This window comes from Scyliorhinus torazame, chromosome 27, assembly GCF_047496885.1.
Source record: "Scyliorhinus torazame isolate Kashiwa2021f chromosome 27, sScyTor2.1, whole genome shotgun sequence".
NCBI classification, from domain to species: domain Eukaryota; kingdom Metazoa; phylum Chordata; class Chondrichthyes; order Carcharhiniformes; family Scyliorhinidae; genus Scyliorhinus; species Scyliorhinus torazame.
The window spans coordinates 30,926,992-30,954,735 of record NC_092733.1 but is presented as its reverse complement, the minus strand read 5'-3'; the positions used below and the strand labels follow the sequence as shown (position 1 = coordinate 30,954,735).

The 27,744-nt window shown below is 59.4% G+C and overlaps 1 protein-coding gene across 1 annotated transcript in view; it reads right to left on the bottom strand.

Annotated features, from left to right (window-relative positions):
• Positions 1-22,382, bottom strand: part of LOC140403257 (mucolipin-1-like) — a 94,774-nt gene extending 72,392 nt beyond the window's left edge. The window contains exon 1 of the mRNA XM_072491030.1: positions 22,241-22,382. Coding sequence (XP_072347131.1) covers positions 22,241-22,265 — 25 coding nt within the window. The 5' untranslated portion in view covers positions 22,266-22,382. The remainder of the gene's footprint in view (positions 1-22,240) is intronic.
• Between the last annotated feature and the right edge of the window lie 5,362 nt (positions 22,383-27,744).

The following is a 27,744-nucleotide window of genomic DNA, read 5'->3' as shown; positions in this document are numbered from 1 at the left end:
CCCACTCCCCCCCCCCCCCAACCGCTGCAAGCTGCTATTTGGACCGACCAGGCAGGCCCCTTAATTCGCTATGTTCCGTGGCACAGCCCGTGATGGCATTTTAATGGACTTGGCAAGCAGCCGGTCAGCTCCTCTGACATTCTGGGACATCTTCTGTTCTCGATTGGGATTGGTGGAGCCTTTCAGATGATACTGGAAACCCCAGGCAGGCTCCATTCTGTGTCTCAGTTCTGTTCAGCCTCCAAGAGCAGCCAGGAGTTAGTTTAAGCACTCAGGCCTGTGAAGGTTTAACTGCTGATTGAAAGACTGCAATTAATAGCAAAGTCTGTGACAGTCTAAATCTCCGATTGATAGACTAGGGAGCTGAAGCCGACCTTTCTCTCTCCACTCAGTTTAACCTGTAGTGGAAGGTTCCAGTTCAGTGCCACCTGCTGATGACAGAGAGGCTGTTTGAAAATCTGTTTCAACCCCCATGTGGAGAACTGTAGATTGAAGTCAATGATGCTGATGGTCCATCTGGTGGACACAAGTGGGAACGGCACCGATCTGAGGGGAAGTATCTGTGTACGTCCAGGTTAGTGGAAGTGAAGGCAATTCCTGAAGAAAGCTTACAGCCTGAGAGATCTAATTGAAGGTAGATACTAAAAGATCCCAAGTGCAGTAGTGGTTTACAACACCTTGCATTTGGAGAAGAATATCACCTACAAAGACTACAACCTCAGCAGCGAAGATACTCACCTCTCATTTCCCAGCTTAATTCGTTATTTTTATCCTTTCCTATCCTCACCTTGTGTCTGCCTTATGCATGTGTGTCGGGGGAGTGGGGGGGGGGGGGGTAGGGGAATAGTTAGTTTAGCAAACCCTTGTTCTATTTTTGCCATTACATGCTTATTTCTTCTTGTGTTATAAATTAAGAGTTTTTTAAAAATATTTTACAATTCTGGTGCCCGTACCTCATTGGAGGAGGCAACGATCTCAGAAAAATACACAAATTATTGGTTAATGCACTTATGTTGGGACTCCGGGGTCTGTGGGGCTGGAATTGACCGCCCGCTCGTCCAGGGTGTCGTAACAGTGGACCTAAGGTGCTCGGTTGCTGCACAGAGATGAGCAGCGAGTTATTTCCGGCCAATCTCCGCAAAGCTGATAATTTGGTCAGTTGCCTCACTGTTGCCAAACTGTTGTTGGGTTTTATTTTATTCATTCCCGGAACGTGGGCTTCACTGGCTAGGCCAGCATTCACTGTCCATCCCGAACTGCCCTCGGGAAGGCGGTGGTGAGCTGCCTTCTTGAACCGCCTTCTTGAACTGCTGCAGTCCCCGAGGTGTAGATAGACCCAGTGCTGTTAGGGAGGGAATTCCAGGATTTTGACCCTGCGGCAGTCAAGAAAGGGCAGTAAATTGGCGATTATATTTGCTGCGGGTGAACGCAAAATGTAATGGCTGCAAAATGCTTTGGGGGTGTCCCGAGGGGACAGAAGGTACCATACCAACGTAAGATATAGCGTTAGCTTTCACCTTCTCCTCTGGATTTCCCTCCAATTGTGGGGATCTTTTGGGAATAGTGAATGGTGCTGTGGAAATAGCAGAGAGGTTTTGAGGAAGCCAAACACTTGGTAAATGAGGCATAACTGATTAAAGGTCGTCACAAAAGCAACAAGCATGGGGAAACGTGGTGGGGAATGGGTCACTTAGAGCTGGTTAAGTGGCCTTCTCAAGGCTGAAAGATTGTGCGTGACTCAACAAGATATTCCAAGCAGATATTTAAACAGGCAATTTGCACAAGCTACTCGCACAATGTTGCAAGCAAGGAGAGTGACAGGAGTGAGACAACTGATGTGGGGAGAGAAAAAAAAAAACATAAAACGTGGCCTCTGAGGATTAAGAGAATCTTTGACCAGATCAGTCACGCTATTCAATAAACCTAATCGCTCCATAGGACCAATCAGCTGATCGCGGGATGCTTGCTCCATCCCTCCTCGTCAATCCTATCCCGGGATTATATCCGCTTGAATTCAGCCACCAGGTTGGACAGTGGACGGGTCCAGTTAGAATTTAACGGACAGGTATAGCCACAGAGCCAAACTGGTCAAGAAGCTTCCAGTGTGCAGGGCCGGTCTGAATGAATCAGTCCACTCATTACTCCCAGCTAGCATTGGGTCTATTTTACACAGAGCAGCACCAGAGCAGGTCATTCGGCCCATCTAATGTGCTGGCATTTACAATCCACAAGAACCTCTTCCCACCCTACCAGCATATCCTGCTAATCTTTTTCATCAAACTTCCTCTTAAGGTTGCATATCGTTCTCTCCCTCATGTAGCGAGTTCCAAATTACTGGGTAAAGATGTATCCTCTAAGTTCCCTGTTAGATTAACTTTATTTTATTCTTTTTAGAAATTTAGAGTACCCAATTCTCCCCCCCCCCCCCCCCCCCCCGCCAAATTAAGGGGCCAATCCACCTAACCTGCACATCTTTTTGTGTTGTGTGGCGTGAACCCCACGCAGACGCGGGGAGAATGTGCAAACTCCACACGGACAGTGACCCACGGCCGGGATCGAACCCGGGTCCTCGGCGCCGTGCTAACCACTGTGCCGTCCGTCGTTAGATTAATTAATGACCATTTTATAATCTACTTTCAAACGTAGAATCCAAAATGCTCGGTTATTTCACATATGTATTTTTCGATTATTTTTCCTGCCGCAAGCAGCGGTCCCATTCTGCGGTCCCGCGGAGCACGATGCAGGAGCAGGGTCCCCGGCAGAGTTCCACACTGACTGCCCCTCACCCCCACGGCCAAGGCAAATGGTAATGATTGGCCACGCTAAATTGCCCCTTCATTGGGGGAGAAGAAATATGGAAATCAGGACTGCAGCCGAGGCCTTCATGCTGTATCAGGCACAAAGGTACGTGGTTGATGAGGTCAGTGTTCAAGCCGTCTGGGTGATAAGCTGGGCAGAGTACAAGGAGCAGCAACGTTTAATAAATAACTTAAGAAATGGACATTAGAACAGAGATTTATCAGAAAATAGGTTCCCTATCAACTGGAGATCAGAGTTCAGTCTTTGGAATGCTGGAATGACATCCATCAGGGTATTTAACACATTGCCTGTAAAGCTTTTGGACATGTCGGTGGTCATTGTAAGGCGCTACAGAAATACTTCATTTTGTTTCCAACTGGAATGGATTGGTGACTTCCCTTCCCAATCAACCCACCATAGCCACTGACCAGCAGTTCATTCAGGCTAATGAGCACATCAAAGCTTTGCCTTCAACACCATAATGCCAGCCAAGCTCATATCAAAGCTCCAAAACCTAGGACTTGGCTCTTCACTCTGCCACTGGATCCGCAACTTCCTGATCCACAGACCACAATCAATAAGAATAAACAACACCCCCTCCACGATTGTCCTCAATACCGGGGCCCTGCAAGGCTGCGTACTTAGCCCCCTACTACACTCCCTATACACACATGACTGCATGGCAAAATTTGGCTCCAACTTCATCCACATGTTTGCTGATGGCATGACCATAGTGGGTTGGATCTCAAACAACGATGAGTCATGGTACAAGAGGGAGATATAGAACCTAGTGGAGTGGTGCAATGACAGCAATCGCTCCGTCAATGTCAGCAAAACTAAAGAGCCGGTCTTTGACTTCAGGAAGCAAAGTATCGTGCACACCCCTGTCTGCATCAACGGGGCCGAGGTGGAGATGGTTAGCACTTTCAAAGTCCTAGGGGTGCACATCTCCAAAAATCTGTCCTGGTCCACCCAGGTCGACGCTACGACCAAGAAAGCACAACATCGCCTATATCTTCTCAGGAAACTAAGGAAATTCGGCATGTCCACATTGACTCTCACCAACTTTTACAGATGCACCATAGAAAGCATCCTATCGGGCTGCATCGCAGCCTGGTATGGCAACTGCTCGGCCCAAGATTATAAGAAACTTTAGAGAGGCGTGATACAGCCCAGTCAATCATGCAAACCTGCCTCCCATCCACTGACTCCATCTACACCTCCCGCTGCCTGGGGAAAGCAGGCAGCATAATCAAAGACCCCTCCCACCGGTGTTATTCACTCTTCCTACTTCTTCCATCGGGCAGGAGATACAGAAGTCTGAGAACACGCACGAACAGACTCAGAAACAGCTTCCCCGCTGTTACCAGACTCCTAAACGACCCTCTTCTGGACTGAACTGATCTCTTCACACATCTTCTCTACTGAGTAGTACTACACCCCTGTATGCTTCACCCAATGCCTGTGTCTATGTATTTACATTGTGTATGTTATGTTTGCCTTCTGTATTTTCTTTTCATGTACAGAATGATCTGTCTGAACTGGGGTTTTCACTGTACCTCGGTACATGTGACAATAAACCAATCCAATTAAAATAAAAGAATTGCAGTAACACAGGGCGTCTCATGACATCCCAAAGCTCTTTGCAGCTAATTTGGACACAGCAAGATCTCACAGACATCAATATGGAAAGGAACAGATATTTATTTTGGTGATGTTGCTTGGGAAATATATTGTGGCCAGGACACAGAATCAGAGAACGGGTACGCGCAGGAGGAGGCAGCCAGTGAATCGTGACGGCTGCGGCTCCCCAAATGGCCATTCATGCCAGAGCCATTCTACCAGGAGGAGCCCACCGACTCAGTTTCAAAAAGCTGCCTCGGGATCTTTTAAACGCACCTGCTTTCACTCCTTTCACTCCGTATGAAAGAAAAGACAAACCTCTGACAGGGCGGCAATCCCTCAGCACTGCACACAAGCCCAGGTTCAGTGCTGAAGTCTCTGGTGGGGAAATAGTTGCTTCTGGTGTGGTAGGAACGAGAGCAAAGGCTGCAGAATGTGCAAACAATGCGCTGCCCCATTGCATCGAGTGGCTGGAGAGAAGAAAGTACTGGAGCACCCGACCAGTCTGAGACTGGAGACATCGACCAGTCTGAGACTGGAGACATCGACCAGTCTGATACAGGAGACATCGACCAGTCTGATACTGGAGACATCGACCAGTCTGATACCGGAGGCATCGACCAGTCTGATACCGGAGACATCGCCCAGTCTGATACAGGAGACATCGACCAGTCTGATACTGGAGACATCGACCAGTCTGATACTGGAGACAGCGACCAGTCTGATACTGGAGACATCGACCAGTCTGATACTGGAGACATCGACCAGTCTGATACTGGAGATCACGGCCAGTCTGATACTGGAGACATCGACCAGTCTGATACTGGAGCACCCGACCAGTCTGATACTGGAGATCACGGCCAGTCTGATACTGGAGACATCGACCAGTCTGATACTGGAGACATCGACCAGTCTGATACTGGAGATCACGGCCAGTCTGATACTGGAGACATCGACCAGCCTGATATTGGTGTACATGTATAGCGTGGTAGGTGGAGGATACCTTGGATAAGTGTGAGGTGATCCATTTTGGTTGGCAAAATGGGAAAGCACGTATTATGTAAACAGGGAGAGACGTCAGGGTGCTCCATGCAGAGGGATCTGGGTGCTCCATGCAGAGGGATCTGGGTGCTCCATGCAGAGGGATCTGGGTGCTCCATGCAGAGGGATCTGGGTGCTCATGCAGAGGGATCTGGGTGCTCCATGCAGAGGGATCAGGGTGCTCCATGCAGAGGGATCTGGGTGCTCCATGCAGAGGGATCTGGGTGCTCCATGCAGAGGGATCAGGGTGCTCCAGGCAAGGAATCAGGGTGCTCCATGCAGAGGGATCTGGGAGCTCCATGCAGAGGGAACTGGGTGCTCCATGCAGAGGGAACTGGGTGCTCCATGCAGAGGGATCTGGGTGTTCCATGCAGAGGGATCAGAGTGCTCCATGCAGAGGATCAGGATGTCCTCATGCATGAGTCACCGAAAACTAGCATGCAGGTACAGCAGGTAGTAAAGAAACCGAATGAAGTTGGCATTTATAGCTAAAGGATTCGAGTATACAGGTCAGGATTTGTTGCTGCAACTGTACACGACATTGGTGAGGCCGCACTGGAGTATTGTGCACAGTTTTGGTCCCCTCACTTGAGGAACAGTGGCGTGGCATTGGAGGCACTTCAGAGGAGGTTCACTAGGTTGAGTCCAGGGATGAGGGTTTTTTTGTCTTATGAAGAGAGATCGTGCTCTGTAGCGTTCAGAAGAATGAGGGGAGATCAAATTGAGGTATACGAGATGATAAAAGGTATGGATAAAGAAGACCTGGAGCGGATGCTTCCTCCTGTGGGGCAATCTGAAACGAGAGGTCATAGTCTTCGGATAAGAGGTAGCACAGATTTTAAAACAGATTGGAGGAGAAACTGTTTAGCACAGGGCTAAATCGCTGGCTTTGAACGCAAGCCAAGGGCAGGTCAGCAGCACGGTTCAATTCCCGTAACAGCCTCCTCGAACAGGCGCCGGAATGTGGCGACTAGGGGTTTTTCACAGTAACTTCATTGAAGCCTACTTGTGACAAATAAGCGATTTTCATTTCTCCCAAAGGGGCGTGAATCTGTGGAATTCACTCCCCAGAGTCCGGTGGCTGCTGGGACAGGGAGTAAATTTGAGGAATTAGGCAGCTCTTTAATTAGGAATGGGTTGAAGGGTTACGGAGAATGGGCAGGACGGTGGAGTTGAGGCCAGGATCACATTTTATCCTTAAAACGGAGATGAGGAGGAATTTCTTCAGCCAGAGCTGCCAACCTTTCCCAACAGGAATCAGCATTCCAGATCCCAAAACCAGTTTTTCGGCAGTAAAATCCAGATTTTCATTTCAAAGTAAAAATGCCCACCAATCTGAAGCGTAGCTTTCCATCTCTCTTGCACAAATCTAAAACCGAAATGGAAAACAAATCCAATGCTTCATACATACACATCGTCATGGGTGGGTGTTTCAAATTGTTTCAACATTCAGGAAGTATAAGAATGAAAAACGTGAACAAAGCATTCGTCTTTCTTACATGAAGCTCAAAATTGTCCAGAACGCTTGACTAACTAAGTGAATTCTTACAAGACACTAGCCGAACAGGCGCCGGAGAGTGGGCGACTAGGGGCTTTTCACAGTCACTTCATTGCAGTGTTAATGTAAGCCTACTTGTGGCAGCACTGTTGCTTCACAGCTCTAGGGTCCCAGGTTCGATTCCCGACTTGGGTCAGTGTCTGTGCGGAGTCTGCACGTTCTCCCCGTGTCTGCGTGGGTTTCCTCTGGGTGCTCCCGTTTCCTCCCACAAGCCCCGAAAGATGTGCTTGTTAGGTGAATTGGATATTCTGAATTCTTCCTCAGTGTACCCGAACAGGCGCCAGAAAGTGGCGACTAGGGGCTTTTCACCATAACTGCATTGCAAAGCAAGCTTACTTGTGACAATAAAGATTATTATTCTTTCCTTTAAAAAATATTTTCATGATGTAGCACTAACAGATTGATGTTGAAATTAGGATTTATCATCATAGATCATAGAATTTACAGTGCAGGAGGCCATTTGGCCCCTCGAGTCGGTACCGGCTCTTGGAAAGAGCACCCTACTGAGCCCATTCCTCCTCCATATCCCGTAACCCCACCTAACCTTATGGACACCAAGGGGCAATTTAGCACGGCCAATCCACCTAACCTGCACATCTTTGGACTTGTGGGAGGATCCTGGAGCACCCGGAGGAAACCCACCCAGACACGGGGAGAACGTGCAGACTCCACCGAGTCACCCGAGGCCGGAGGGGGCGGGGAGGGGAGGGGGCGGGGAGACGGCGAGGGGAGAGGGCGGGGGAGGGGAGGGGGAGGGGAGGGGGGAGGGGGCGGGAAAGGGATGGGGGCGAGGAGACAGCGGGGAGGGGGCGGGGAGGGGAGGGGGCGGGGGGGGAGGGGGCGGGGAGGAGGCGGGGGGCGGGGAGGGGAGGGGGCGGGGGTGGGGGCGGGGGCGGGAGAGGGGGCGGGGAGGAGAGGGGGCGGGGAGGAGAGGGGCGGGGGAGGAGAGGGGGCGGGGAGGAGAGGGGGCGGGGAGGAGAGGGGGCGGGGAGGAGAGGGGGCGGGGAGGAGAGGGGGCGGGAGGAGAGGGGGCGGGGAGGAGAGGGGGCGGGGAGGAGAGGGGGCGGGGAGGGAGAGGGGGCGGGGAGGAGAGGGGGCGGGGAGGGGAGGGGGCGGGGAGGGGAGGGGGGCGGGGAGGGGAGGGGGCGGGGGAGGGGAGGGGGCGGGGAGGGGAGGGGGGCGGGGGAGGGGAGGGGGCGGGGAGGGGAGGGGGCGGGGGAGGGGAGGGGGCGGGGAGGGGAGGGGGCGGGGAGGGGAGGGGGCGGGGAGGGGAGGGGGCGGGGAGGGGAGGGGGAGGGGAGGGGGAGGGGGAGGGGGCGGGGAAGGGAGGGGGCGAGGAGACGGGCGGGGAGGGGGCGGGGAGGGGGCGGGGAGGGGAGGGGGCGGGGAGGGGGCGGGGAGGGGAGGGGGCGGGGGAGGGGGCGGGGAGGAGGCGGGGGGGCGGGGGGTGGGGCGGGGGCGGGAGGGGCGGGGGGGGAGAGGGGGCGGGGAGGAGAGGGGGCGGGGAGGAGAGGGGGCGGGGAGGAGAGGGGGCGGGGAGGAGAGGGGGCGGGGAGGAGAGGGGAGGGGGCGGGGAGGGGAGGGGGCGGGGAGGGGGGGGGGCGGGGAGGGGGGGGGGCGGGGAGGGGGGGGGGGCGGGGGTGGCGAGGGGGCGGGGTGGCGAGGGGGCGGGGTGGCGCGAGGGGGCGGGGTGGCGCGAGGGGGCGGGGTGGCGCGAGGGGGCGGGGTGGCGCGAGGGGGCGGGGTGGCGAGGGGGCGGGGGCGAGGGGGCGGGGTGGCGAGGGGGCGGGGGTGGCGAGGGGGCGGGGTGGCGAGGGGGCGGGGGCGGTGGGCGGGGGGCGGGGGTGGCGAGGGGGGCGGGGTGGCGAGGGGGCGGGGTGGCGAGGGGGCGGGGTGGCGAGGGGGCGGGGTGGCGAGGGGGCGGGGGTGGCGAGGGGGCGGGGTGGCGAGGGGGGGCGGGGTGGCGAGGGGGCGGGGTGGCGAGGGGGCGGGGTGGCCAGGGGGCGGGGTGGCCAGGGGGCGGGGTGGCCAGGGGGCGGGGTGGCCAGGGGGCGGGGTGGCCAGGGGGCGGGGTGGCCAGGGGGCGGGGTGGCCAGGGGGCGGGGGGGCCAGGGGGCGGGGTGGCCAGGGGGGCGGGGGGTGGCCAGGGGGCGGGGTGGCCAGGGGGCGGGGTGGCCAGGGGGCGGGGGTGGCCAGGGGGCGGGGTGGCCAGGGGGGCGGGGTGGCCAGGGGGCGGGGGTGGCCAGGGGGCGGGGTGGCCAGGGGGCGGGGGTGGCCAGGGGGCGGGGTGGCCAGGGGGCGGGGTGGCCAGGGGGCGGGGTGGCCAGGGGGCGGGGTGTGCCAGGGGGCGGGGTGGCCAGGGGGCGGGGTGGCCAGGGGGCGGGGTGGCCAGGGGGCGGGGTGGCCAGGGGGCGGGGTGGCCAGGGGGCGGGGTGGCCAGGGGGCGGGGTGGCCAGGGGGCGGGGTGGCGGGGGCGGGGGTGGCGGGGGGGCGGGGTGGCGGGGGGGCGAGGGGGCGGGGTGGCGAGGGGGCGGGGGGGAGGGGGCGGGGGGGCGAGGGGGGCGGGGGGGCGAGGGGCGGGGGGGCGAGGGGCGGGGTGGCGAGGGGGCGGGGTGGCGAGGGGGCGGGGTGGCGAGGGGGCGGGGTGGCGAGGGGCGGGGTGGCGAGGGGGCGGGGGGGCGAGGGGGCGGGGTGGCGAGGGGGCGGGGGTGGCGAGGGGGGCGGGGTGGCGAGGGGGCGGGGTGGCGAGGGGGCGGGGTGGCGAGGGGGCGGGGGGGCGAGGGGGCGGGGTGGCGAGGGGGCGGGGTGGCGAGGGGGGCGGGGTGGCGAGGGGGCGGGGTGGCGAGGGGGCGGGGTGGCGAGGGGGCGGGGTGGCGAGGGGGCGGGGGTGGCGAGGGGGGCGGGGTGGCGAGGGGGCGGGGGTGGCGAGGGGGCGGGGTGGCGAGGGGGCGGGGTGGCGAGGGGGCGGGGTGGCGAGGGGGCGGGGGTGGCGATGGGGGCGGGGTGGCGAGGGGGCGGGGTGGCGAGGGGGCGGGGTGGCGAGGGGGCGGGGTGGCGAGGGGGCGGGGTGGCGAGGGGGCGAGGGGTGGGCGAGGGGGCGGGGTGGCGAGTGCGGGGTGGCGAGGGGGCGGGGTGGCGAGGGGGCGGGGTGGCGAGGGGGCGGGGTGGCGAGGGGGCGGGGTGGCGAGGGGGCGGGGTGGCGAGGGGGCGGGGTGGCGAGGGGGGGCGGGGTGGCGAGGGGGCGGGGTGGCGAGGGGGCGGGGTGGCGAGGGGGGGGCGGGTGGCGAGGGGGCGGGGTGGCGAGGGGGCGGGGTGGCGTGGGGCGGGGGGTGGCGAGGGGGCGGGGTGGCGAGGGGCGGGGTGGCGAGGGGGCGGGGTGGCGAGGGGGCGGGGTGGCGTGGGCGGGGGGAGGGCGGGGTGGCGAGGGTGGCGGGCGAGGGGCGGGGTGGCGAGGGGGCGGGGTGGCGAGGGGGCGGGGTGGCGTGGGGGCGGGTGGCGAGGGGGCGGGTGGCGAGGGGGCGGGGGTGGCGAGGGCGGGTGGCGGGGGCGGTGGCGAGGGGGCGGGGTGGCGAGGGGGGGGCGGGGTGGCGAGGGGCGGGGTGGCGAGGGGGCGGGGTGGCGAGGGGGCGGGGTGGCGAGGGGGCGGGGTGGCGAAGGGGGCGGGGTGGCGAGGGGGCGGGGTGGCGAAGGGGGCGGGGTGGCGAGGGGGCGGGGTGGCGAGGGGGCGGGGTGGCCGAGGGGGCGGGGTGGCGATGGGGGCGGGGTGGCGAGGGGGCGGGGTGGCGACGGGGGCGGGGTGGCGAGGGGGCGGGGTGGCGAGGGGGCGGGGGGGCGAGGGGCGGGGGGCGAGGGGGCGGGGGGGCGAGGGGGCGGGGGGGCGAGGGGGCGGGGGGGCGAGGGGGGCGGGGGGGCGAGGGGGCGGGGGGGGCGAGGGGGCGGGGGGGCGAGGGGCGGGGGGGCGAGGGGGCGGGGGGCGAGGGGGCGGGGGGGCGAGGGGGCGGGGGGGCGAGGGGGCGGGGGGGCGAGGGGGCGGGGGGCGAGGGGGCGGGGGGCGAGGGGGGCGGGGGGGCGAGGGGGCGGGGGGGCGGAGGGGCGAGGGGGGGCGGGGGGGCGAGGGGGGCGGGGGGGCGAGGGGGCGGGGTGGCGAGGGGGCGGGGTGGCGGGGGGCGGGGTGGCGAGGGGGCGGGGTGGCGAGGGGGCGGGGTGGCGAGGGGGCGGTGGCGATGGGGCGGGGGCGGGGTGGCGAGGGGGCGGGGTGGCGAGGGGGGCGGGCGGTGGCGAGGGGCGGGGTGGTGGCGAGGGGGCGGGGTGGCGAGGGGGCGGGGTGGCGAGGGGGCGGGGTGGCGAGGGGCGGGGTGCGAGGGGGCGGGGTGGCGAGGGGGCGGGGTGGCGAGGGGGCGGGGTGGCGAGGGGGCGGGGGTGGCGAGGGGGCGGGGTGGCGAGGGGGGGCGGGGTGGCGAGGGGGGTGGGGGGCGGGGTGGCGAGGGGGCGGGTGGCGAGGGGGCGGGGGGTGGCGAGGGGGCGGGGGTGGCGAGGGGGCGGGGGTGGCGAGGGGGCGGGTGGCGAGGGGGCGGGGTGGCGAGGGGGGCGGGGTGGCGAGGGGGCGGGGTGGCGAGGGGGCGGGGGTGGCGAGGGGCTGGGTGGCGAGGGGGCGGGGTGGCGAGGGGGCGGGGTGGCGAGGGGGCGGGGTGGCGAGGGGCGGGTGGCGAGGGGGCGGGGTGGCGAGGGGCGGGGTGGCGGGGGGCGGGGTGGCGAGGGGGCGGGGTGGCGAGGGGGCGGGGTGGCGAGGGGGCGGGGTGGCGAGGGGGCGGGTGTGGCGAGGGGGGCGGGGTGGCGAAGGGGGCGGGGTGGCGAGGGGGCGGGGTGGCGAGGGGGCGGGGGGTGGCGAGGGGGCGGGGTGGCGAGGGGGCGGGGTGGCGGTGGGGCGGGGTGGCGAGGGGGGCGGGGTGGCGAGGGGGGGCGGGGTGGCGAGGGGCGGGGTGGCGAGTGGGGCGGGGTGGCGAGGGGGGCGGGGGTGGCGAGGGGGCGGGGTGGCGAGGGGGCGGGGGTGGCGAGGGGCGGGGTGGGCGAGGGGGCGGGGTGGCGAGGGGGGGGCGGGGTGGCGAGGGGGCGGGGTGGCGAGGGGGCGGGGTGGCGAGGGGGCGGGGTGGCGAGGGGGCGGGGTGGCGAGGGGGCGGGGTGGCGAGGGGGCGGGGTGGCGAGGGGGCGGGGGTGGCGAGGGGGCGGGGTGGCGAGGGGGCGAGGGGCGAGGGGGCGAGGGGGCGAGGGGGCGGGGCGGCGAGGGGGCGGGGGGCGAGGGGGCGGGGCGGCGAGGGGGCGGGGCGGCGAGGGGGCGGGGCGGCGAGGGGGCGGGGCGGCGAGGGGGCGGGGCGGCGGGGGGGCGGGGCGGCGGGGGGGCGGGGCGGCGGGGGGGCGGGGCGGCGAGGGGGCGGGGCGGCGAGGGGGCGGGGCGGCGAGGGGGCGGGGCGGCGAGGGGCGGGGCGGCGGGGGGGGGCGGGGGGGGCGGGGTGGCGGGGGGGGGCGGGGTGGCGGGGGGGGCGGGGTGGCGGGGGCGGGGGTGGCGGGGGGCGGGTGGCGGCGGGGGCGAGGGGGCGGGGGGGCGAGGGGGCGGGGGGGCGAGGGGGCGGGGGGGCGAGGGGGCGGGGTGGCGAGGGGGCGGGGAGGAGAGGGGGCGGGAGGAGAGGGGGCGGGGAGGAGAGGGGGCGGGAGGAGAGGGGGCGGGGGAGGAGAGGGGGCGGGGAGGAGATGGGGGCGGGGAGGAGAGGGGGCGGGGAGGAGAGGGGGCGGGGAGGAGAGGGGGCGGGGAGGAGAGTGGGCGGGGAGGAGAGGGGGCGGGGAGGAGAGGGGGCGGGAGGAGAGGGGGCGGGGGAGGCGAGGGGGCGGGGTGGCGAGGGGGCGGGGTGGCGAGGGGGCGGGGTGGCGAGGGGGGGCGGGGTGGCGAGGGGGCGGGGTGGCGAGGGGGCGGGGTGGCGAGGGGGAGGGGTGGCGAGGGCGGGGGCGGAGGTGGCGAGGGGGGCGGGGTGGCGAGGGGGCGGGGTGGGAGGCGAGGGGCGGGGTGGCGAGGGGGCGGGGTGGCGAGGGGGCGGGTGGCGAGGGGGCGGGGTGGCGAGGGGGCGGGGTGGCGAGGGGCGGGGTGGCCAGGGGCGGGGGTGGCCAGGGGGCTGGGGTGGCCAGGGGGCGGGGTGGCAGGGGGCGGGGTGGCCAGGGGGCGGGGTGGCCAGGGGGCGGGGTGGCCAGGGGGCGGGGTGGCGAGGGGCGGGGGTGGCGAGGGGGCGGGGTGGCGAGGGGGCGGGTGGCGGGTGGCGAGGGGGCGGGGTGGCGAGGGGGCGGGGTGTGGCGAGGGGCGGGGTGGCGAGGGGGGCGGGGGTGGCGAGGGGGCGGGTGGCCGAGGGGGCCGGGGTGGCGAGGGGGCGGGGGTGGCGAGGGGGCGGGGTGGCGAGGGGCGGGGTGGCGAGGGGGCGGGGTGGCGAGGGGGCGGGGTGGCGAGGGGGCGGGGTGGCGAGGGGGCGGGGTGGTGGCGAGGGGGCGGGGTGGCGAGGGGGCGGGGTGGCGCGGGGGGGGGCGGGGGTGGCGAGGGGCGGGGGTGGCGAGGGGGGCGGGGTGGCGGGGGGCGGGAGGAGGGGGGGCGGGGAGGAGGGGGGGGCGGGGAGGAGGGGGGGCGGGGAGGAGGGGGGGCGGGGAGGAGGGGGGGCGGGGAGGAGGGGGGGCGGGGAGGAGGGGGGGCGGGGAGGAGGGGGGGCGGGAGGAGGGGGGGCGGGGAGGAGGGGGGGCGGGAGGAGAGGGGGCGGGGATGAGAGGGGGCGGGGATGAGAGGGGCGGGGGATGAGAGGGGGCGGGGAGGAGAGGGGGCGGGGAGGAGAGGGGGCGGGGCCTCTGCGCAGGGCCCTGTTGCCAAGGAATCCAAATGAAGCATTTCGGGAGGCACCTTGCAAATCAGCTGTCTCCTTTAGCGCATTTCAATGAGAGAAAGTTTACTTCCGTATTTAAACGGGTTTTAAATCCGTGCCAGTTAGCGGCCTTTAGCAGATGGATGTGAATCGGTGCAACTCTTTGGCGCAGAAGGCTGTGGAGTCCAAGTCACTGAGCGTCTTTAAGACAGAGGTGGATAGGTTCTTGATTAATAAGGGAATCAGGGGTTATGGGGAGAAGGCAGGAGAATCGGGACCAGAAACATATCAGCCATGATTGAATGGCGGAGCAGACTCGATGGGCCGAATGGCCTAATTCCACTCCAGTATCTTAAGAACTTAATTCTGCTCCTATTGCCTCACGGCGCCGAGGTCCCAGGTTCGATTCAGCCCGGGTTACTGTCTGTGTGGAATTTGCTCATTCTCCCCGTGTGTGCGTGGGTCTCACCCCCACAACCCAAAGATGTGCAGGGTAGGTAGACTGGCCACGCTAAATTGCCCCTTAATTGAAAAAATAAATTGGGTACTCTAAAATTTACTAAATTGCTCCGGTATCTTACGGTCGAACACTTGGCAGACACTGCACGTGCCATGAAACCGTGAGCCAGGACATCAAGAAAGCATTCATGCCATGAACACTTAAGTCTACAGGAGGCAGTCTTCGGACAAGTTTAGATTGCCTAAGTGGGTTGGAGACGAGGGGATAAGACTCTCACCCTCCTCAAATTATCAGCACTTTTGTAAAAATGTAGCTTTCGCCTCTCCTGGCTCGGGAAAGGGTGGGGAGTGAACATGGGGGGGGTGGGCAGACTGAGTGCATCAGAGGCTTCTTGTCCTGTCCCTCACTGTTGGTGTATGAGGATAGCTGAGGAGCGAGGCTGAAATGCTGACTTTGCAATAGAATTGAAGGCAGAGAAACCCAACTGTCAACTGCAAATCGTCCGACTCATCAGTCGCACACTCCGCGTCACGTGCCAAGCTGCATTTTATTTAGGTTCCTCTTCGTCATTTAAAAAAACAAAATGCGGGATCAATCTGAAGTGGAATTCTACCAATAGCAGCAGCTTCCTCAATGCTGTATTCATAGAACAAAACAAGCTGGAACTTTGGACAGTCCCTTCCCTCTCTCCAATTACAATAACTTCCTCATGCCTCCCTGCCCAGCTTGGCATTCCCCACCTCGCCACTCCAGCAATCTCTGCACTGACCAGGCATTCAACAAAGAAGCTTCTGATTTCCCACGGCTTTATCAGGCATCCCACCGCCAGTGATTGTAATAATAATAACCTTTATTGTCACGAGTTGGTTTAAATTAATACTGCAATGAAGTTACTGTGAAAATCCCCAAGTCACCACATTCCGGCACCTGTTCGGGTACACTGAGGGAGAATTCAGAATGTTCCACTTCACCGAACATCACGTCTTTGGGGACTTGTGGGAGGAAACCGGAGCACCCGGAGGAAACCCACGCAGACACGGAGAGAACGTTGCAGACTCCGCACAGACAATGACTCAAGCCGGGAATTGAACCTGGGACCTAGGAGCTGTGAAGCAACAGTGATAATCACTGTGCTACCGTGCCGCCCACTGGTCTTGTAAGGGTCACTATTGCAACTGTTCTCCAAGCTCGGATAGACTGCTGTTGGGCAATGGAGGAATGGCAGGAATAAGGAGCGGAGGTGCAGAGAAGCGGCTTAATCTAATACAACAGCAGAACAGTCTCAAAGGGTTCGAGTACCCTCACCTCCCCTCCTCCAGTTCCCAAGGGGAGCCGTCGTCTGCAAAGTCACTGGCCTCTTTGGGAACACAGATTTTGCAACTCGTGCACGGAACGTAAGAACGAGGAGTGGGAGTGGGCAATTCAGCCCCTCGAGCCTACTCCAGCAACACGATCATGGCTGATCTCCTCACGGCTTCCAACTCCACTTTCCTGTCCGTTCTCCATAACCCTTCAACCCATTACTGATTAAACAGCTGTCCACCTCCTCCTTAAATTTACTCAATGTCCCAGCACCCACCCCACTCTGGGGGAGTGAATTCCACAGATTCATGTCCCTTTGAGAGAAGTGATTTCTCCTCATCTCTGTTTTAAATCTGCTCCCTCTTATCCTAAAACTGTGACCTCTCGTTCCAGATTGCCCCAGAAGAGGAAGCATCCGCTCTATGTCTACTTTGTCAATATCTTTTATCATCTTACATATCTCAATTAAATCTCCTCTCATTCTTCTGAACTCCAGAGTGTCGAGGGAAAACTCCTCAATCTCTGGTCACAAGACCAACTATCATCTCTGGAATCAATCTCGTGAACCTCCTCTGAACTGCCTCAAATGCAACTACATCCCTCCTCACACATGGGGACGAAAACAATCCCCAGTACTCCAGATGCGGTCTCACCAATGCCTTTTACAGTTACAGCAACACTTCTCTACTTTTATACTCGATTCCTTTAGCTAGGAAGGCCAAAATTCCACTGCGTTCCTCATCTGCTGCGCCTGCTAGTTTTCTGCGATTCTTGCACAAAGACACCCAGATCTCTCTGCACTGAAGCACCCTGAAGTTTCTCTCCATTTAGATAATAGGCTGCCTTTCCAGTTTTCCGACCAAAATAGATGACCTCACACTTATCCTCACACTTTAGGGTCATCTGCAAATCTGGCTCCAGTGCCTTCGATCTCTGTATCCAAGTCATTGATATATATTACAGATAGTTGGGGGCAGAGAACCGAACCCTGTGGTAACCCACTAGTTACTTCTTGCCAACCAGAAAAAGACCCATTTATCCCGACTGCCTTCTGTTGGTTAACCAGTCTTCTATCCAAGCGAATAAATTACCCCTAACCCCATGTGATCTTTCCTTGTGTATTCACCTTCTCTGCAGCACCTTACCAAATGACTTCTGGAAGTCCAGATATACTACATCTCCAGGATCCCCATTGTCACTTGGCTTGCTACATCTCCGAAAAACTCTCGCAAAATTAGTCAAACACGATTTATGCTTCGTAAAACCATGATTGCATTTTGACTTTCTAAACTTATTACTCCCTTAATAATGGATTCTAACAATTTGCCAAAGACAGAACCACCATGCTGCCCCTATAGATGTTAAACTAACTGGTCGAGGGTTTCCTACTTTCTGCCTCCTTTTCTGAATAAGGACGTTACATCCGCATTTTTCTGATCCACTGGAACCTTTCCCGAATGCAGGGAATTTTGGAATATTATAACCGTGTAGCCACTATCTCCCCTGCCTCTTCCTTTATGAGCCGAGGATGTAGGCCATCAGGCCCTGGGGACTTGTCTGCCTTCAATCCCAATAGTATGTTTCAGACATTCCCCCTATTGATTGTTCTAAGTACCTCCCTTTCTAATATTTCTGCATTACCTGTTACTATTGGGATGGTACGGTGATTATGGAGGCAGAATATTGATTTAGCGTCTCCGCCACTTCAGTGTTCCCCAGTATTAACTCCTCAGTCTCATCCTCCCAGGGACCAACATTCACTTTAGCTGCTCTCTCCCCTTTATAAATAAAACCTCCAAATATCCATCCAGAGACTCCAGCTATACATAACCACCTGCAACATATGCAGATAGGGAGGAAAGAACTCCGAGAAGGACTCCCCATTCCTTACTACGGAAAAACAACTCAGCCCAGGCTGTCGAGATGAGAAGCTTCAAGCGAAGGTTTGATTTGGGAATGGAGTAGAGCAAGAGGTGACCCCAATCTGCAGGAAATATATAAATCAGAGCACACCAGATCTGGAACCACACACACACACACTGAGAATGCATCATACTGAAGTATGAATCAAAAACCCCAAGCCACCACCATCGACACAAGCTGACAGGTCATACAGAGTTTACAATGTACCATGTACTCTGATCCCCCCACTCTCTCTGCCCCCCAACTCTCTCTGCCCCCCAACTCTCTGAGCTCTCTCCGCCCACCCCTGCTCTCTCTGCTCTCACATAGAAGATAGAGGGTGGTAGTAGATGGTAAATTTTCATCCTGGAGTCACCAGCGATGTACCACAGGGATCAGTGCTGGGTCCTCTGCTATTTGTGATTTTTATCGATGACTTGGATGATGGAGTTGAAGGTTGGGTTAGTAAATTTGCTGATGACACCAAGTTTGGTGGAGTAGTGGATAATGTGGAGGGCTGTTGTAGGCTGCAGAGAGACATTGATAGGATGCAGAGCTGGGCTGAAAAGTGGCAGATGGAGTTTAACCCTGATAAGTGTGAGGTGATTCATTTTGGTAGGACAAATTTGAATGCGGATTACAGGGTTAACGGCAGGGTTCTGAGGAATGTGGAGGAGCAGAGAGATCTCGGAGTTCATGTCCATAGATCTCTGAAAGTTGACACCCAATTGGATAGAGCCGTGAAGAAAGCCTATAGTGTGTTAGCATTTATTAACAGGAGGATTGAGTTTAAGAGCCGTGAGGTTATGCTGCAACTGTACAAGACCTTGGTTAGACCACATTTGGAATAGTGTGTGCAGTTCTGGTCACCTCACTATACGAAGGATGTGGAAGCATTGGAAAGGGTGCAAAGAAGATTTACCAGGATGCTGCCTGGATTGGAGGATAGGTCTTATGAGGAAAGGTTGAGGGAGCTAGGGCTTTTCTCTTTGGAGCAAAGGTGGGTGAGAGGTGACTGAATTGAGGTTTATAAGATGATGTGAGGAATAGAGAGAGTGGACGTTCAGCAACTTTTTCCTCGGGTGGATGTAGCTGTTACAAGGGGGCATAACTATAAGGTTCATGGTGGAAGATATACGAGGGATTTCAGAGGTAGGTTCTTTACTCAGAGAATGGTTGGGGCGTGAAACGAACGCCCAGCTATGGTTGTGGAGTCGGACACTTTAGGAACTTTCAAGCGGTTATTGGATAGGCACATGGAGCAGACCAGAATGATTGGGAGTAGATTGATTTGATCTTAGTTTCAGATTAGTTCGGCACAACATCGTGGGCCTAAGGGCCTGTACTGTGCTGTACAGTTCTATGTTCTCCTCCGCTCTCTCTGTGTCCCGCTCTCCCTCTCTCTGCCCCCGCCCCCCCCTCTCTCTGCCCCCCCTCCTCTCTCTGCCCCTGCAACCCCCTCTCTCTGCCCCCTCCCTCTTTCTCTGCCCCCCTCCCTCTTTCTCTGCCACACCCCCTCCCTCTTTCTCTGCCACCCCCCACACTCTTTCTCTGCCACCCCCTCCCTCTTTCTCTGCCCCCCCTCCCTCTTTCTCTGCCCCCCTCCCTCTTTCTCTGCCCCCCTCCCTCTTTCTCTGCCCCCTCTCCCTTTCTCTGCCCCCTCTCCCTTTCTCTGCCCCCTCCCTCTTTCTCTGCCCCCTCCCTCTTTCTCTGCCCCCTCCCTCTTTCTCTGCCCCCTCCCTCTTTCTCTGCCCCCCCTCCCTCTTTCTCTGCCCCCCCTCCCTCTTTCTCTGCCCCCCCTCCCTCTTTCTCTGCCCCCCCCTCCCTCTTTCTCTGCCCCCCTCCCTCTTTCTCTGCCCCCCCTCCCTCTTTCTCTGCCCCCCTCCCTCTTTATCTGCCCCCTCCCTCTTTCTCTGCCCCCCTCCCTCTTTCTTTGCCCCCCTCCCTCTTTCTCTGCCCCCCTCCCTCTTTCTCTGCCCCCCTCCCTCTTTCTCTGCCCCCCTCCCTCTTTCTCTGCCCCCTCCCTCTTTCTCTGCCCCCTCCCTCTTTCTCTGCCCCCCTCTCTCTTTCTCTGCCCCCCTCCCTCTTTCTCTGACCCCCTCTTTCTCTGACCCCCTTCCCTCTTTCTCTGCCCCCTCTTTCTCTTTCTCTGCCCCCTCTCCCTCTTTCTCTGCCCCCCCTCCCTCTTTCTCTGCCCCCCCTCCCTCTTTCTCTGCCCCCCTCCCTCTTTCTCTGCCCCCCCCTCCCTCTTTCTCTGCCCCCCTCCCTCTTTCTCTGCCCCCCCCTCCCTCTTTCTCTGCCCCCCCTCCCTCTTTCTCTGCCCCCCCTCCCGATTTCTCTGCCCAACCCCCCCCCCCCCCGGATTTCTCTGCCCCCCCCGATTTCTCTGCCCCTGCCCGTCACCCCCGGATTTATCTGCCCCTGCCCCCCGCCGGGTTTCTCTGCCCCTGCCCCCCCCCCCCCTGGATTTCTCTGCCCCTGCCCCCCCCCCCCCGTATTTCTGCCTCTGACCCACCACTGGATTTCTCTGCCCCTGCCCCCCCCTGGATTTCTCTGCCCCTGCCCCCCCCTTGGATTTCTCTGCCCCTGTCCCCACTCTGGATTTCTCTGCCCCTGTCTCCCCCCCTGGATTTCTCTGCCCCTACCCCCCCCCCTGGATTTCTCTGCCCCTGCACCCCCCCTGGATTTCTCTTCCCTCCCCCTGGATTTCTCTGCCCCTGTCCCCCCCCCCCCTGGATTTCTCTGCCCCTGCCCCCCCCGCTGGATTTCTCTGCCTCTGTCCCCACTCTGGATTTCTCTGCCCCTGCCCCCCCCCGGATTTCTCTGCCCCTGTCCCCCCCCCATGGATTTGGCTGCCCCTGTACCCCCCATGGATTTCTCTGCCCCTGTCCCCCCCCCTGGATTTCTATGCCCCTGTCCTCCCCCTGGATTTCTCTGCCCCTGTCCCCCCCCCCTGGATTTCTCTGCTCCTGCCCCCCCCCATGGATTTATCTGCCTCTGCCCCCCCCCTCGATTTCTCTGCCCCTGTCGCCCCCCTGGATTTCTCTGCCCCTACCCCCCCCGGACTTCTCTGTTTCCCCCCCCCCTGGATTTCTCTGCCCCTACCCCCCCCTGGACTTCAATGTCCCCCCCCCTGGATTTCTGTGCCCCTGCCCTCCCCCCCCGGATTTCTCTGCCCCTGCCCCCCCCCCTGGATTTCTCTGCCCCCCCCAACCTGGATTTCTCTGCTCCTACCCCCCCCCCTGGATTTCTCTGCCCCTGTCCCCCCCCCTGGATTTCTCTGCCCCTACCCCCCCCCTGGATTTCTCTGCCCCTGCCCCCCCCCTGGATTTCTCTGCCCCCCCCCAACCTGGATTTCTCTGCTCCTACCCCCCCCCTGGATTTCTCTGCTCCTACCCCCCCCCCCTGGATTTCTCTGCCCCTGTCCCCCCCCCTGGATTTCTCTGCCCCTACCCCCCCCTGGATTTCTCTGCCCCTGCCCCCCCCCCTGGATTTCTCTGCCCCTGTCCCCCCCCCCCTGGATTTCTCTGCCCCTGCCCCCCCCCTGGATTTCTCTGCCCCTGACCCCCCCCTGGATTTCTCTGCCCCTGCCCTCCCCCCCCGGATTTCTCTGCCCCTGCCCCCCCCCTGGATTTCTCTGCCCCTGCCCCCCCCTGGATTTCTGTGCCCCTGCCCTCCCCCCCGGATTTCTCTGCCCCTGCCCCCCCCTGGATTTCTCTGCCCCTGCCCCCCCCTGGATTTCTCTGCCCCTGCCCCCCCCCTGGATTTCTCTGCCCCTGCCCCCCCCCTGGATTTCTATGCCCCTGCCCCCCCCCTGGATTTCTCTGCCCCTGCCCCCCCTGGATTTCTCTGCCCCTGCCCCCCCCCTGGATTTCTCTGCCCCAGCCCCCCCCTGGATTTCTCTGCCCCTGCCCCCCCCTGGATTTCTCTGCCCCTGCCCCCCCCCCTGGATTTCTCTGCCCCTGCCCCCCCCCCTGGATTTCTCTGCCCCTGCCCCCCCCCTGGATTTCTCTGCCCCTGCCCTCCCCCCCCGGATTTCTCTGCCCCTGCCCCCCCCCCTGGATTTCTCTGCCCCTGCCCCCCCCCTGGATTTCTGTGCCCCTGCCCTCCCCCCCGGATTTCTCTGCCCCTGCCCCCCCCCTGGATTTCTCTGCCCCTGCCCCCCCCCTGGATTTCTCTGCCCCTGCCCCCCCCCTGGATTTCTCTGCCCCTGCCCCCCCCCTGGATTTCTATGCCCCTGCCCCCCCCCTGGATTTCTCTGCCCCTGCCCCCCCCCTGGATTTCTCTGCCCCTGCCCCCCCCTGGATTTCTCTGCCCCTGCCCCCCCCCTGGATTTCTCTGCCCCTGCCCCCCCCTGGATTTCTCTGCCCCTGCCCCCCCCCCTGGATTTCTCTGCCCCTGCCCCCCCCCCTGGATTTCTCTGCCCCTGCCCCCCCCCTGGATTTCTCTGCCCCTGCCCCCCCCTGGATTTCTCTGCCCCTGCCCCCCCCCCTGGATTTCTCTGCCCCTGCCCCCCCCCCCTGGATTTCTCTGCCCCTGCCCCCCCCTGGATTTCTCTGCCCCTGCCCCCCCCCCTGGATTTCTCTGCCCCCCCCCCTGGATTTCTCTGCCCCTGTCCCCCCCCCCTGGATTTCTATGCCCCGCTCTCTCCGCCCCGGCGGCTCCTACCTGGCAGGCGGCAGTTGGTGGTCATGATGTCGGCCGGCGGGCAGCTCCACCCGCGGCGTCTCTCCGCTGCCGGGGCCTCACTCGGCCAGCCCGGTACCGGAGCGCAAAACAAGATCCGCCATCAGCCTCTGACTGGGCCCGCCCCCATCCAGCATCGCGCCCACAGCCCCGCCCCGTCCGTCCCACAGCCCCGCCCCGTCCGTCCTACAGCCCCGCCCCGTCCAGCCCACAGCCCCGCCCCCATCCAGCATCGCGCCCACAGCCCCGCCCCGTCCCGCCCACAGCCCCGCCCCCATCCAGCACCGCGCCCACAGCCCCGCCCCGTCCGTCCCACAGCCCCGCCCCGTCCAGCTCCCCGCCCACAGCCCCGTCCATCAACCCGGCACGGCCCCCATCCCTCAATCCGTCACTGGTCCCTCCCACAACCCCGCCCCCAGTCCCGCCCATCAACATACGTCTTGTCCGCTGTCAATCAACACAACTCACGGGCCCTGTCCATCAACCCGGCCCCGCCCACCAGCAGCTCAAACACATCATTTAGTATAAAAAAAAAGAAAATACATAATAGGGCAACACAAGGTACACAATGTAACTACATAACACCGGCATCGGGTGAAGCATACAGGGTGTAGGAGGGTCAATGTGGACATGCCGCTGGGCTACAGTATGTTTAAAGGTTCCCTCCGCAATTCAGGATCAAACCCACACAAAACACAAACTGCCCCATGCTACGAGGACAGGACGCTGAAACCCAACCCACACCTGGGCACGGCACAAATACAGGGTTAAAATACAGAACTCTCGGCCTGACGCTACGATCTATTGGCTATTGTGGCCATTGCAACATCTATTACGCAGCTGGCAGTGCCACACAGCACGATGGGGGGTATCCTCAATGTCGCCACAGGGACTGTGCGGTGGTCACTCCCAGCGACACCGTCAGGGACAGATACATCTGCAACCGGCAGCTCGGTGAGGATGAGCTCAAGTACATCTTTCTCTTGTCGGTTCCCTCACCACCTGCTGCATAAGACAGGAGCGGAAGTAAGGCCATTCGGCCCATCGAGTCCACTCCACCATTCAATCGTGGCTGATTTCAACTCCATTTACCCGCTCTCTCTCCATAGCCCTTAATTCCTCGAGAAATCAAGAATCTATCAACTTCTGTCTTAAAGACACTCAACGTCCCGGCCTCCACCGCCCTCTGTGGCAATGAATTCCACAGACCCACCACTCTCTGGCTGAAGAAATTTCTCCTCATCTCTGTTCTAAAGTGACTCCCTTTTATTCGAAGGCTGTGCCCCCGGGTCCTAGTCTCTCCTGCTCATGGAAACAACTTCCCTACATCCACCCTATCTAAGCCATTCATTATCTTGTAAGTTTCTATTAGATCTCCCCTCAACCTCCTAAACTCCAATGAATACAATCCCAGGATCCTCAGACGTTCATCGTATGTTAGGCCTACCATTCCTGGGATCATCCGTGTGAATCTCCGCTGGACCCGCTCCAGTGCCAGTCTGTCCTTCCTGAGGTGTGGGGCCCAAACTGCTCACAGTATTCTAAATGGGGCCTAACTAATGCTTTATAAAGCTTCAGAAGTACATCCCTGATTTTATATTCCAAGCCTCTTGAGATAAAAGACAACATTGCATTTGCTTTCTTAATTACGGACTCAACCTGCAAGTTTACCTTTAGAGAATCCTGGACTAGGACTCCCAAGTCCCTTTGCACTTCAGCATCATGAATTTTGTCACCGTTTAGAAAATAGTCCATGCCTCTATTCTTTTTTCCAAAGTGCAAGACCTCGCACTTGCCCACGTTGAATTTCATCAGCCATTTCTTGGACCACTCTCCTAAACTGTCTAAATCTTTCTGCAGCCTCCCCACCTCCTCCATACTACCTGCCCCTCCACCTATCTTTGTATCATCGGCAAACTTAGCCAGAATGCCCCCAGTCCCGTCATCTAGATCGTTAATATATAAAGAGAACAGCTGCGGCCCCAACACTGAACCCTGCGGGACACCACTCGTCACCGGTTGCCATTCCGAAAAAGAACCTTTTATCCCAACTCTCTGCCTTCTGCCTGACAGCCAATCGTCAATCCTTGCCTCGAATACCATGGGCCCTTATTTTACTCAGCAGTCTCCCGTGAGGCACCTTATCAAAGGCCTTTTGGAAGTCAAGATAGATAACATCCATTGGCTCTCCTTGGTCTAACCTATTTGTTATCTCTTCAAAGAACTCTAACAGGTTTGTCAGGCACGACCTCCCCTTACTAAATCCATGCTGACTTGTCCTAATCCGACCCTGCACTTCCAAGAATTTAGAAATCTCATCCTTAACAATAGATTCTAGAATCTTGCCAACAACCGAGGTTTGGCTAATAGGCCTATAATTTTCTATCTTTTTCCTTGTTCCCTTCTTGAACATGGGGCTTACAACAGCGATTTTCCAATCCTCTGGGACTTTCCCTGACTCCAGTGACTTTTGTAAGATCATAACTAACGCCTCCACTATTTCTTCAGCTATCTTCTTTAGAACTCTAGGATGTAGCCCATCTGGGCCCGGAGATTTATCAATATTTAGACCTCTTAGTTCTCTAGCACTTTCTCCTTTGTGATGGCTACCATATTCAACTCTGCCCCCTGACTCTCCTGAATTGTTGGGATATTACTCATGTCTTCTACTGTGAAGACTGACGCAAAGTACTTATTTAGTTCCTCAGCTATTTCCTTGTCTCCCATCACTAGATTACCAGCGTCATTTTGGAGCGGCCCAATGTCCACTTTTGCCTCCCGTTTGTTTTTAATGTATTTAAAGAAACTTTTCTATCATTCCTAATGTTACTGGCTAGCCTACCTTCATATTTGATCCTCTCTTTCCTTATTTCTCTCTTTGTTATCCTCTGTTTGTTTTTGTAGTCTTCCCAATCTTCTGACTTCCCACTACTCTTTGCCACATTATAGGCTTTCTCTTTTGCTTTGATGCATTCCCTAACTTCCTTTGTCAGCCATGGCTGCCTAATCCCCCCTCTGATAACCTTTCTTTTCTTTGGGATGAACCTCTGTACTGTGTCCTCAATTACTCCCAAAAACTCCTGCCATTGCTGTTCTACTGTCTTTCCCACTAGGCTCTGCTCCCAGTCGATTTTCGTCAGTTCCTCCCTCATGCCCCTGTAGTTACCTTTATTTAACTGTAACACCTTTACATATGATTCTACCTTCTTTCAAATTGGAGATTGAATTCTACCATATTATGATCGCTGCCTCCTAAGTGTTCCCTTCCTTTAAGATCTTTAATCAAGTCTGGCTCATTACATAACACTAAGTCCAGAATGGCCTGTCCCCTCGTGGGCTCTATCACAAGCTGTTCCAAAAAGCCCTCCTGTAAACATTCAATGAATTCCCTTTCCTTGGGTCCACTGGCAGCATTATTTACCCAGTCCAACTGCATATTGAAGTCCCCCATGATCACTGTGACCTTGCCTTTCTGACATGCACTTTCTATTTCATGGTGCATTTTGTGCCCCTGGTCCTGACCACTGTTAGGAGGCCTGTACATAACTCCCATTATGTTTTTTTTGCCTTTGTGGTTCCTCAACTCTACCCACACAGACTCCACATCATCTGACCCTATGTCGTTTAGTGCTATTGATTTAATTTTATTCCTAATTAACAAGGCAACCCCGCCCCCTCTGCCCACCTCTCTGTCTTTTCGATAGGTTGTGAATCCCTGGATGTTTAAATGCCAGTCCTGAACCCCCTGCAACCATGTCTCTGTGATGCCTACCACATCATACCTGCCAGTCACAATCTGGGCCACAAGCTCATCTACCTTGTTCCGTACACTGCGCGCATTTAAATACAGCACCTTTAATTCTCTATTGACCGTCCCTTTTTGTTTTCTTAGTGTGGTGGACCTTGGTTTACTGAGTCTTTCCATACACTGTGTCATATTTTGTGGGATGGGGACTATCGTAACCTCTCCTGAGTTTTGTCTTTTCGTGCTTTTTTGTATTCCTAAGCAGCTACGCTTCCCACTGATTACTTCACCTCTTGGTTCCCTGACTTTCCCTTCCCCCCCCCAATGTCTAGTTTAAAGTCCTATTGACCACCCTACTTACTCTTTTCGCCAGAACACTGGTCCCAGTCTAGCAGCTGTGTCCTTTAGGACCCGGCCAGCTCGGTCTCTTGGTGATGGACTGTGAAGTCTCCCATCCAGAGGATATTCTGCGCCCTTGCCACCCTCAGTGCTTCCTCTGAGTGATGTTCAACATGGAGGAGTACTGATTCATCAGCTGATGGTGTCGGTGCGTAGTAATCAGCAGGAGGTTTCCTTGCCCATGTTTAACCTGAAGCCAGACTTCATGGGGTCCAGAGTCGATGTTGAGGATTCCCAGGGCAACTCCCTCCCGACTGTATCCCACTGTGGCGCCACCTCTGCTGGGTCTGTCCTGCCGCTGAGGCAGGACATAGCCAGGAATGGTGATGGTAATGTCTGGGACATTGTCTGTAAGGTGTGATTCTGTGAGTATGACAATGTCAAGCTGTTGCTTAACTAGCCTCTGAGACAACTCTCCCAACTTTGACACAAGCCCCCAGATGTTAGTGAGGAGGACTTTGCAGGGTCGGCAGGGCTGGGTTTGCTGTTGTCGTTTCCGGTTCCTGGTTCAATGCCGGGTGCTCCGTCCGGTTTCATTCCAAGTGAGCGATTGTGAGTTACTATGTCTCTTTTGTGGGTGCCTCTGTTTGGAGAGTCTGCGATCAAATGTTTGGATTGTAGCACCGAGAGGTAGAAGCGATTTAATCCTTCCAAGTCTCGCCTTTCGTGTTGGCAGGTGTGTTCTGTTTTAAGTTCATGCAAAATACCGCAGATGCTGGAAATCTGAAATAAAAAGAGAAAGTGCTGGATAAACTCAACAGGTCTGGCAGCCTCTGTGGGTAGAGAAACTGAGTGAATGTTTCAGGCCCTATGTGATGCATTTTATACTGTTGAAAAGGGGTGGAACACGTGGAGAGAAGTAGAAAGTCAGGGATAGGTGGGAGTTTAGGAGCGATTTGACAAAGATGTTATGGCCACAAGGCAAAGGGAATGTTCATGATTGTGTTAAAGACTGAAGTCGGTGTTAATGGCATTAAAGTCAGATAGCAGAGTGTGTTAATAGCAGAACAAGGGGTCAGCGCTCTCTGAAAGAGAGAGCCATATGCACTCGAAACATATTTTTCCAATGAAGGGGCAATTTAGCGTGGCCAATCCACCTACCCTGCGCATCTTTTGGGTTGTGGGGGGTGAGACCCACGGAGACACGGGGAGAATGTGCAAACTCCATGCTGACAGTGACCTGGGGCCGGGATCGAACCCGGGTCCTCGGCGTCGTGAGGCAGCAGTGCTAACCACTACGCCACCGTGCCGCCCTACAGACTCGAAACATTAACTCTCTCCACAGCTGCTGCCAGACCCGGTTTGCCAACTGTGATTAAATGTATTCCTGGAGGCTGCGCCA